Source organism: Pteronotus mesoamericanus, unplaced genomic scaffold, assembly GCF_021234165.1.
Source record: "Pteronotus mesoamericanus isolate MK-2021 breed Mesoamerican mustached bat unplaced genomic scaffold, CSHL_Meso_final contig_82, whole genome shotgun sequence".
NCBI lineage: Eukaryota > Metazoa > Chordata > Mammalia > Chiroptera > Mormoopidae > Pteronotus > Pteronotus mesoamericanus.
This window is the reverse complement of record NW_026555265.1, coordinates 8,919,289-8,930,609: the sequence shown is the minus strand read 5'-3', so window position 1 is coordinate 8,930,609 and position 11,321 is coordinate 8,919,289. Positions and strand designations below refer to the sequence as shown.

Genomic DNA, 11,321 nt, shown 5'->3' with positions numbered 1-11,321 from the left:
AGTCAAGCTATGGAAGCAACCTCAAGTGCTAATAGTCAAGTGGATAAAAAAAGTTGTGGTACATATATACAATAGGATATTACTTGGCCATAAAAAGGAATGACTTCTTACCATTTGCAATAGCATGGATGGACCTAGAGGGTATTATGCTCTGTGAAATAAGTCAGTCAGAGAAAGACAAATACCATATGGTTTCACTGATATGTGGACTCTAAAGAAAAAAAGTAAATGAACAAACACAATTGAAACAGAGTCATAGACACAGGGAGAGAATTAATGACTGCCGAAATGGAGCGGCTTGGGAGTATAGGTAGAAAAGATGAATGGATGGGTAGTTAAAGAATAGTCATAGAAATGTAAAGTAGGGCATAGGGAGTATAGTCAATAATATTGTAATAACTATATTCGGTGTCAGATGGGTATTAGATTTATTGCAGTGATCACTTAATGTCCAATCACTGGATTATACACCAGAAACTAATATAATATTGTATGTCAAATGTAATTGAAAATAAAAAATTACTTAAAAAAAATAAAAAAATAATACATAAGAAATAAAAAGCTGAATTCAGAAAAGGTAGTTTCACCACTAAGGTATCATTGATATTATACCTACATCATTATATTTTGCTAGATAAAAGAACATGGGGAAATATCATTTTGATAGTTCTGCAGAACTACAGATGCTATGGAGATATCATGAACATTGTATTGTCACGAACTTGAGCTGCATAAAAGAATTTCTACATTATAATAATTGCTTTCCAGATACTTTTCATTCCTGTCATGCATTTGTAGCACTTACAAATTGAGAGGTCGTGTGCTGCAGCTGGAGCCTTGTCATGCTCAAGGACGCGCAGACCACACCTGAGTTCCAGACATGGCTCACACCTCTAAAACACAGTGAGAGGGCACTAAGGATAGAGTCTAGGCACCATTATCCTCTCTCCTACCCTTTCCTCTTCAATCGGATGCAGTGCTCTGGATTGTTGCTTGAGCACCTTTCAAGATAATTGGAGCTTTCCCATATCTGAGATGAATTGGATTGGAAAAGGCCACTTAAATTTTACTTAAAACAGGCTTCACATTTTCATGGCAGATATTGTTTAGGATTTTATCTTTAAAAATGAAACCAGAAACTTAAAAGTTAAATTTATTCTGTATTTAATAAAATACTACTTATATTTGAAACTAAGTGACAATTCTCATAATGAACAAAGAATGAATTGCACATGGATTTTTAAGCATAATTTTCCCCACAAAAATGCATTCAAGCAAAATACAAACATCCTTCCCTTTACTTTGACTTTCACAGCATTATAATATAGGAAGTAACTTTTGAAAAAAATATTGTAGGGCCTCTTCATTTTTCTCACCAGATTTTAGTACTTTGTCATTAAAAATTCTTTTTGAAGGAACTTTTGGTCAGCAACCTTCTTTTGTTTCTCTCTTTCAGTGGAATAACTCATCCAAAGCTTCATTTGTTAAAGGGGCCCATCATTCCCCACTTCTTTCAACAGCACTGCATCCATTTTATGAAGTTATAGGTGTTTTACAAGATCAGTACCACACTACAGTTTGAATGTGCACTGTATTTGCACTATCTTTTCATATGTTTACAAGGTTGATGAACTGACCAGAGACTAACCAACAAAGATGTTGACATATTGGGCCTAGGAAGATGTGAATAATATGCAGCAAGGAATATCTGAGTGAAGTACAATTTTGTAAGTGGTCAGTTCATTGGGAAATATCTCCATATTCCCATGACTTTGATTCTTTGTGCAACCTGGTTCACTGGAAAGACTGGGTAATAAATACTTTGAATCACAAGGATCCTTTTACCTACCACTCTGCTTTTCTTTGGAGACTCTACCTACAGGCTTTTTGTCCTCTCTTCCTCACCCTTTTCCCACTGCTTGAAGTTTTGGGGCCCCCTTCCCACATCAGCTCTGCCTGGCTAACGTCCAGAAATTGGGCTCACGGAGGTGGACCTTAGACACACTTTCGGGGTCCACTTGGGTCTGTCTCAATTTTAACACATTAAACTTGTCAGGACATTTAAGGTTTATAACTTTGTTCAGAACTATAGTTTTGAGTCAAATATGTGTTTCTAAGACAAAATAATATGGGTTTTAATAAACTTTTAATGTCACATGGTAACATCAAGGTCTTCCTATGTGTCTCAACAACAACAGAACCATCAGTGTTGGAACCCTAACTCTCTAGTGAGGATATGAACATCGTCATCAGCCCATAAATTAAGAAATACTCTTGCATAGTTAAGTTCAAATAGTTTTCTTTTCATCTTAGGCATGTTTAATATTTTGTCTTTTAACTTTAAATTTTGAAAATTCACTTACTCCTAAGCATGAAGTTATCCTAAGAATGAAGTGTTTTCTGGCTATGATAACTTCAAATCATTACCAGAAAGTGAATTGAGCAATATTTTTTCACTTGATAATTTAAAATATGACTTTTTAACAAAATATCATCTAAAAACATTTATGCTATTGGATAACATATTCTTGAAATGTGTGCAAAATAAACAATCATTTATTTTGCTCTTTGCTATTTTAAAGCAGTTTTTATTGGTTTGAGAGAGTTTGTTTCAGGATATAAAGTACGTTGCCAAATTCTGTAATCCCTCTTTTTTTTGTTTTTAATGTCATACAGGGTGTGGTGCCTTTAGAAAAATTTTTAAAAGTTGTAGTTCTTGCTGTTTTTTTCCTTCTCTTTTTTCAAAAATAATACAGTAATGTAAACTCCACAGGGAAATTCTCGTTCCTACTGCTGGCTGCTGGTTTTTTCCCCACTGTTAAAAGTCAAATTATCCCTGAAGCTAGTGTTCACTTCCTTGCAAACATTGTTTATGTTCTTAATATTGTAACTCATTATTAGAAATGGAGTCTTGATGAGTACTAATTTAATGCTTAATTTCTTTGCCAAATGAGGCATCGAAATTCAGCTATATCCCTCTTGCGGTGGAACGGTTGTGGAAAATCTCAACAAAACCATCCTCTTCTTGTTTTTCTTTTATTAATCCCTAGTTATTGGGAAGCACTTAACAAAATAAAGATTTAAAATTATTCTTCTGTAATTAAAGTAAAGCCTTGATTTCACAAAGCTGGAATTGTCCTTAGAAAAACAAATTCCCTGTAAATCTTAACTCATCCATCCTACAAAAAGAAATTGTTGGTAAACATTTTTTCAGAGAGACGTCAGCAAAGAAACACCATTTTCAGAACATGACATGCTATGGTGGGATGTATGATTCTGTTTCTGTCTTCATGATTTGAGATAGTTAACGGACAATTCGCTCACAAATGGCTTGGCTTAAATCTCTTTTCTAAATCCCCGCACAGAAACTCTTCTCGTATTTTCATACACCAGTAGAAAAGAGAAGAGTCTCCAGATAGATAGATATTCAGGTAAGCCTATAAGAGCAGGAGTTAAAATATGATAGAATTCCTCTTCTATTTTCCCTTTTCTTGCCTTAGATGTGGCTGTTGGAAGGAAACAGAAATAAAGGACGAACCCCAGGTTTTCCAGCAAGCCCTAATGATTTTTATTTAAAAGCAACTTGGGAAAAACACTCCCCAAAGCAAACTATGACTCCACCCCACCCCCTACGCCGTGATCATGGAGCCAGGTCCCGCTTGGGTACCAATGGGCAGCGGTGGGGGAATGGGAGTTCCCCTTTATCCTTCTCACAGGCCTGCTGCCAGGACGTGACAGGGCTGTGGGTCCCAGGTGCTGGGGAGGAGACGCCCGCCCACCCCTGAAGAGGAGGCGGCTCAGTCTTCGGAGCCGCCCTTCCCGCCCCCGAGAACAAACGGGATATTCAGCCGTGGCCAGCGGCTGCCAACAACTCCTTGGGGAAATGAAACTTCGAGTCAGGCTGCACCGCAATCGCCTTTAAAAGCACCCCCACCCCGCCGGCAGCTCACACCCGGATACCTGGGCTGCCGCGGCTGCGCGCGTGTGTGTGTTTGTGTGCGCGCGCGCGCGGCTTGGAGAGCGCGCACCAGTGTGTCTCCAGTGTGCGCCAGGCTGTGAGCCTGGGGGCGCGAGCCGGCGTGCACAGGGCGGGCGAGCCCTGAGCGTCTCCAGTGGCCATGACCGGCGCGGGCGCCTGGGCTGTGCTCGGCCTGCTGCTGGCGGCCCAGCTGTCGCGGCAGCAGCCCCCGGAGAGGTAACGCGCCCCCGCCTGGCTCCCTTCTTCTTCCCTCGCTCTATCCCTGCAGCCTCGCGCTCAGCTGTACTCAGTTTGCTCCGGGCGCCCTAGGACCTAGCCGTGGGCTGTCTGTCCCCAGGCCCCTGGGCCGCAGGGCTCCCCGCTGTCCCCATCCCTTGCAGCCTGCGGACCGCTCGGCCAGGCCACCACGTGGCGAGGGCGTCATCTGACCTGCGTCTTTCCTTCCCGCGTGTTTCTGCCGGCGGAGGGAAGCGTTAGGGCCCAAATATATGGACTTTGGTTTACTTCTATTTTTTTTTTTTAACTCGGGAGAAAGACGTAAGCTTAGAGAAAATCTCCAGTCGGGTGGCGCCCAGAGAGCTGCTGCCGGGCATTAACTCTTCGCCAGCACCTGGGCCGCGGGACCCACCCATGACCAACTTTGGCATCGTCTCTAACATCTCCTTTCTCAGTGGGAGGCTCTGACAGTGCCCAGCGATTTTCAGAAAAGGGGAGGAGAATAAGGCATCTCTTCAAATCTGGGCAATTAAAACTTTTTTATATTGACTAGTTGCTTGTCTATCTTTAAACCACGCACCTCACACAGCCTTGCCTTCATCTTTTCTCTCACTGCCCGTAGTTAAATATTCCATTTTCTATTTTCCTATAAGATTTACCACTACGTGGAGGACGACTTGGTTACATATGGATGAATGGATGGATGGATGGATGGATGGATGGATGGATGGATGGATGCGTGAGTGGATGGATGACAGAACTATCGATCTTGTGTTATTATGATGGAGACAGGTGGCAGCTAGACGGAATGTTTTTACCAGGCTATAATTGAAATATTCTAAGGGCTGCTAAGCTTTCAGTTCCCTTATATGGTGCAGGCATTTATTAATCAATATTAATTTATCCGTATTAATAGATTACACCTTTCTGAAATTGACACGTTTCAAATTGTTTCCCTTTTATTTCCCAGACCTGTTTTCACATGTGGCGGCGTTTTTACTGGAGAGTCTGGATTTATTGGCAGTGAAGGTTTTCCTGGAGTGTACCCTCCGAATAGCAAATGCACCTGGAAAATCACAGTAAGCATATTTTAAAAGGGTATTCTCTTCAAAATGGGTATTAGAAACAACTGAAGACTGCTGCTTTTTTCCTCTGAGATCAAGATTTGCGTTAGAGGCAAATGCCTGATAATGAAATGTTGGATTTACCTCAACTATTTTGGAGATTTTTATTAATAGAACAAGTGGTGTCCTGCATTAGCAATTGGAAAGGGCACAAGATAAAGCTTGAAGGAATAAATTCTTACAACAGATGTGTTTCTGAAAACCCAGGCTGACTCAATTGACTTTCATGGATTAAAAATTAAATCTATTTTCAGTTTAAGGTCTGTGGTAAGGATTCTTGGAAGCTATTTGTTGCTTGTGTGTTGCATAAATGTCTCCCAGTGGGGAATAGAAGATCAAAGGTAGTGCTTATCCTTGACTACTTTATACCCATTATGGAAAAAGGGGTGGGGGAGAGAGGGGAGAAAAAGAAAAAAAAATCCCAGTTAATGCCCCTGACTTGAAACCATCACCGAAGACAATTTAAGAATAAAAATAGATTTCAGCCCTGGCTGGTGTGGCTCAGTGGACTGAGTACCAACCTGCGAACCAAAGGGTCGTGGGTTCGATCCCCAGTCAGATCACATGCCTGGGTTGCAGGCCAGGTCCCCAGCAGGGGGCACATGAGAGGCAACCACACACTGATGTGTCTCTCCCTCTCTTTCTCTCTCCCTTCCCCTCTCTCTAAAAATAAATACATAAAATTTTTTTTATAAAAAAGAATAGATTTCACTTATATGTGGAATCTAAAGAACAATATAAGTGAAGAAACAAAACAGAAGCAGACCATACAGAAAGAGAAAACAGACTGATGGCTGCCAGAGGGGAGGGGAGTTAGGGGACTGGGTGAAAATGTGAAGGGATTAAGAAGTACAAATTGGTAGTTACAGAATGGTTACAAGGATATAAGGAACAGCATAGGGAATATAGTCAATAATATTGTAATAACTATGTATCGTGCCAGGTAGGCACTGGAAATATCAGGCCTATACTTTGTAAAGTGTATGATTGTCTAACTCCTATGCTGTACACCTGAATCCAATACAAAATAATATTGAATGTAAAAAAATAAATGAGCAAAAATAAGAATAACAGCAACTGGGGACTAAATATCAAACAAAGTCTAATAAATGCCTAGCTGATGAGTAATGGCAAAAATTATGCTGAATCAAGATAAGATGTCAGATTTGCAGCCATGAAGCTTTTTTTAAAAGTCTGGATTTAGACTCAGCTAGATTGAGTCTTCTTTTTATTAGTTATTGATTTGAGAGAGAGAGAGAATGAGAGAAGGAGAAACACTGTTATTGTTCCACTTATTTATGCATTCATTGGTTGCTTGTTGTATGTGTCTCGACTGGGCATTGAACTCACAAGCTTGGTAAATCGGGACTACATTCTAGCCAACTAAGCTACCCAGCCAGGGCAGCAATGACTGTTGGGAAGTTGTTTGGTGATTGAACACATTGGTTCACTGCAACATTCAGATTGTGCCACCCACAGGTTATGATTTTTAGAAATAGCTATCTTTTAAAAACTATTTTTAGAGAGTGACGAAGGAAGGGAGAAGGGAGGGAGAGAAACATCAGTGTGTGGTTGTCTCTTGTGTGTCCCCTATTGGAGATCTAGCCTGGAACGCAAGCATGTGCCCTGACTGGGAATAGAACCAGCAACGCTTTGGTTCGCAGGCTGGCACTCAGTCCACCGAGCCACACAGCCAAGACAAAGGTAGCTATCTCTTATTGAGCCCTTACTATGTGCCAGGCACTGTGCCAAGTAATTAACAAGCACAGTCTTACTGAATACTCCAAATCACTCTAAAGAATAACATTATTACTCCCATTTTATAGATGGGGAAGCCAAGTCCTAGAACAGTTGTATAAAATGACTGGATCAAACATTTGGTAAGTCCAGCTTTATGTACAGTGAAACCTATTTTTCAATGAGGCATTCCCACCAAGGAGGTTATTTGACAGGCAGATAAGAGGGGCCCCCTCCATAATATAAACCATAGTTCTTAGACCTATCAAATATCAACTGTCTGATGAACTGGCACAGATTTCATTATGTTATTGCAACACATGGGACCAGGAAAGCATAAATCATAGACAGGAGTTCTGGAATATTGATATTAGCATAAATGTGAAGTAAGGCTCTGAAACAAACATAAAAACCACCTGGTTTTAATACTATGAGGGGTTTCAATTGGCAGTAAATGGCTATAAGATAAAAATAATCCAAGAAATTTAATGACTGAGAGGTATCACGTGCCTAAAAAGGAGGATTTCACAGTTGGCTGTTTGTTTGGGGTATTATGGGACATTGTTGTGACATCAAACTTTGACTGGGGCTGGGGATGTCTAGTGAAGGTTTTCTTCGGTGGAGAAGCGGTGAGCCTCAGGAGGGGCCTGCCCACCTCGTCCTTTCGTGTGGAGGCAGAGGCAGTGCGGTGGATGCTGCGCTTGGATGCCATGTAAGTCATGGGGGCTTAGCAGTCTGATGTCCCTAGATTCAAATTCTCATTTCTGTCCCTCAAGCTGTGTGACCAGGATTTATCTTCTTTGAAACTCAAGATCGTTGTGAAGATGAAATGAGATGGTCTGTGTAAAGCCCTTTGGCAGTACCTGTGATATAATAAGTGCTCAATGAGTATTAGCCATTAGCATTTGAGCTCTCATTACCCGCCTTATTGCTGGTATTGAGTTGTCATGTCTTCTGCCCCAATATGGCAGATTGCCGCCACCTCCTCACCACAATGGGCTTGGCATCAGCTCAAAACAATGTAGACTTTTAGGGAACTGTCTACATTGTCCTCTATATCTTAATGACTTTATTCTGTGCTTGGGTTCTCCTACAATCTTTCGGGAGCAGTTCTGTGTGAGTTCGGGCTAGGTCAGCTTCCAGTAACAGAGACCTAAAATAACGAGGGCTCAAACAGAGGTTTGGTTCTTTCACATAAAGGATCTGTAGGTAGGCAACCCAGGAGTGGTGTGACAGCTTCTCAGCCATTGGGTCTCTCTCTCTTCCTGCTCTGCCTGCTACCTCCTTGTGCAAGATTACTGCCCAAGTTCCAGCCATCGTGTTCATGTTCCAGCCAGCTAACAGGAAGAGAAGGGCATACATCCTCCCTTTAAGGGCATACATTTCATTGGTTGGTTCTTAGTTACATGGCCTCTTCTAGAAGCAAAGGAGCTGAGAAATTCAGGTCCTCTCTCACTATGGAAAGAGGGAAACAGGCAGATGACATTTATTTATGGCATGAAATTGAGAAACAAATGCCAGACATTTTTTTAAATGTCTTTTGAAAGCAGTTAATGCAGAAGAAATGACTGTACAATTTGCTTTTCTAGTTAAAACCTTTCTAGCTTTAACTCTTACATAGTTGAGTTTATTCCGTTTCAAGGGGCTACCTCTTTTATATTTGCAAATGAGTAGCTACCAAGAACTTCCAGAGGAGCCCAGCACTTTCTCTTGGGTTTAATTACAGCCTCAGTAGAGTGTTCACAAGGCTATGGGTGATCTGAAGGCCTCAATGTAACAACATCTTTATTTATTTTAAAAGGAACAGCACTAATTTGTAAAAATTTTCATGGTCCTCTGGTTTGTCAGGGTAGCAGAAGGGAGCTCCCCAGCTCCTGCAGATTGTAGAGGAGATGAAAGAACAAGAGCTGGTAGCCCTGAGATTTTCCATTCTTTCAACAAATATGTTAAGTGCTGGGTACTGTTGTGGTTATGGCAGCAAACAAGGCAGCCAAGCTCCTTGCCCTCATGCCGCTGGTTTGGGGAGATAAGCAATTAATGTTTAAAAAAACAACTAAACAAGAAAATCAAGTATTGATAAATGTATTGTAAAAATAGGATAGATGTTGCTTCGCAGCCATTAGGAAGGAAATGAAAAAAAAAAAAAAACACACACCGAAAACAGAAAACAAGTTTTGGCAAAGATGTAGAGAAATTGGAATCTTTGTGCATTGCTGGTATGACTGCAAAAATAGTATGGTGGTTTCTCAAGAAATTAAACATAGAATTAATATCCATATTATTTAGCATCTCCACTTCTGGGTATTTTTGCCCAAGAAGGAGAAGCAGGGACTTGATCAGACATCTGTATGTCCATGTCCATGTTCATAACACCATTATTCACAGTAGTTAAAAGGTGGAAGCAGTCCAAATATTTGTCCACAGATGAATGGATAAATAAAATATGGTATAGACATACACAGAACATTATTTAACCTTAAAAAGTAAGGAAATTCTGACACCTGCTACAACACGGATGAAGACATTATGCTCAGTGAAATGAGCCAGTCCCAAAACAGTAAATATTGTAGGATTCCACTCATATGGAGAACCTAGAGTAGTCAAATCATTAAGGCAGAGAGTAGAATGGTAGTTGCCAGGGGCTCAGGGAGGAAGAATGGGTGTTAGTATTTGGTGGGGACAGCATTTCCGTTTGGGGAAAATGGAAAAGTTCTGGAAATGGATGGCGGTGATGGCTGCACAGCAGTATGAATGTACTAATGTCACTGAACCGTCCACTTAAAAATGGTTAAAATGCTAAGTTTTATGTGCATTTTATCACCATAAAAATATATTAAAAATGAAATAAAGTGGTGGAAATAATTATAATTCCATTTACATGAAACGTTCAGGAAAGAAAAATCTGTAGAAATGTAAAGGTAGATCAGTGGTTGCCTAGTAACAGGGGATAATTATGAGATTAACAGTAAATGGTCAGAAAGGATCTTACAGAAAGGACAGAAATGTTTTAAAATTTACTTATAGGGATTATTGTATACCTTGACATACTAAAAGTCATTGAATTGTGCACTTGAGATGGGTTTTATAATTTATAAAGTATACCTTAAGAAAATTGCAAACAAACATACACAGCATAGTGGTAGCGTAGAGAGTGGCTGTGGTGCTGGTTTAGGTAGCAGTGTCTGAGAGGGCCACGTTGGGGAGGTGATGGAGGCCTGAGTGATGAGGAGCTGGTCAGGTGAAAGTCTGGGGGGGACCATGTTAGGCAGAGACATCAGCGAGTACAAAGGTCCTGAGACGTGAAGAAGCTTGATTTGTCTAAAGAACAGCCAGGTCAGTGTGGCTAGGACAGAATGAAGAAGAGGGACAATGGGAGGAGAATTTTAAAAGGTGAGCAGAGCCCTGGTAAGGAGGAGTTTGAATTTCGATTTGAGCCAGAATCCACTGGAGAATCTTAAACAGAGGAATGAGATTACAGTGTAGTTCTCCCAGTGGATGCCTGAAACTGAGGATAATACTGAACCCTATAAATACTACTTTTTCCTGTACATACAAGGTCTGTGGGGAAAAGACCAGTGATTGTTAATATAAACAGGGCAGTTTGCACATCAGTGTAACCTGGCAGCCAAGGAGAGTGGACCAGAATACGCATGCATGAACAATGATAACTTCACTGTACTAGGTAGTGGGCACAGTAGATGTTGTTCATTGAGCATGTGTCCTCTGTGACTGTCACATTCAAAATGACTGAGCAAGTAGAGCAATGAATCTGCATCAGATTTTATGTTGAGCTTGAACATTCCTCTGTAGAAACTATTCAGATGATTCAAAAGGCCATAGCTATGGGCAGCTGGTGACTGGCAGCTTCATCACAGTAATGCACCTGCTCCTGCATCACATCTTGTGCAGGGTTTTTTGGCAAAACATCCAATCACCCAGGTGACTCAGCCCCACTGCAGCCCAGATTTGGTGCCCTGTGACTTCTGGCTTTCCCCAAAACTAAAATCACCTTTGAAAGGGAAGAAGTTTCAGACCACTGATGAAATAGGAAAATGCAACAGGGCAGCTGATGGTGATTGGGAGAACTGTGTGAGGTCCCAAGGTGCTTACTTTCGAAGGGAATGAGGCATCATTATCCTTTGTACAACGTTTCTTGTATCTTGTATCTGCAATAAATGTCTGTTTTTCATATTACTGGCTGGATACCTTCTGGACAGACCTGGTACATACGGTACACACATATGATAAAGTTTGACTTATAAATT

General features: G+C 40.9%; 1 protein-coding gene across 1 annotated transcript in view; it reads left to right on the top strand.

The window, feature by feature from the left end:
• Nucleotides 1–3,895: 3,895 nt before the first annotated feature.
• Nucleotides 3,896–11,321, top strand: part of PCOLCE2 (procollagen C-endopeptidase enhancer 2) — a 61,011-nt gene continuing 53,585 nt past the window's right edge. The window contains exons 1-2 of the mRNA XM_054585155.1: nucleotides 3,896–4,195; nucleotides 5,166–5,274. Coding sequence (XP_054441130.1) covers nucleotides 4,119–4,195; nucleotides 5,166–5,274 — 186 coding nt within the window. The 5' untranslated portion in view covers nucleotides 3,896–4,118. The remainder of the gene's footprint in view (nucleotides 4,196–5,165; nucleotides 5,275–11,321) is intronic.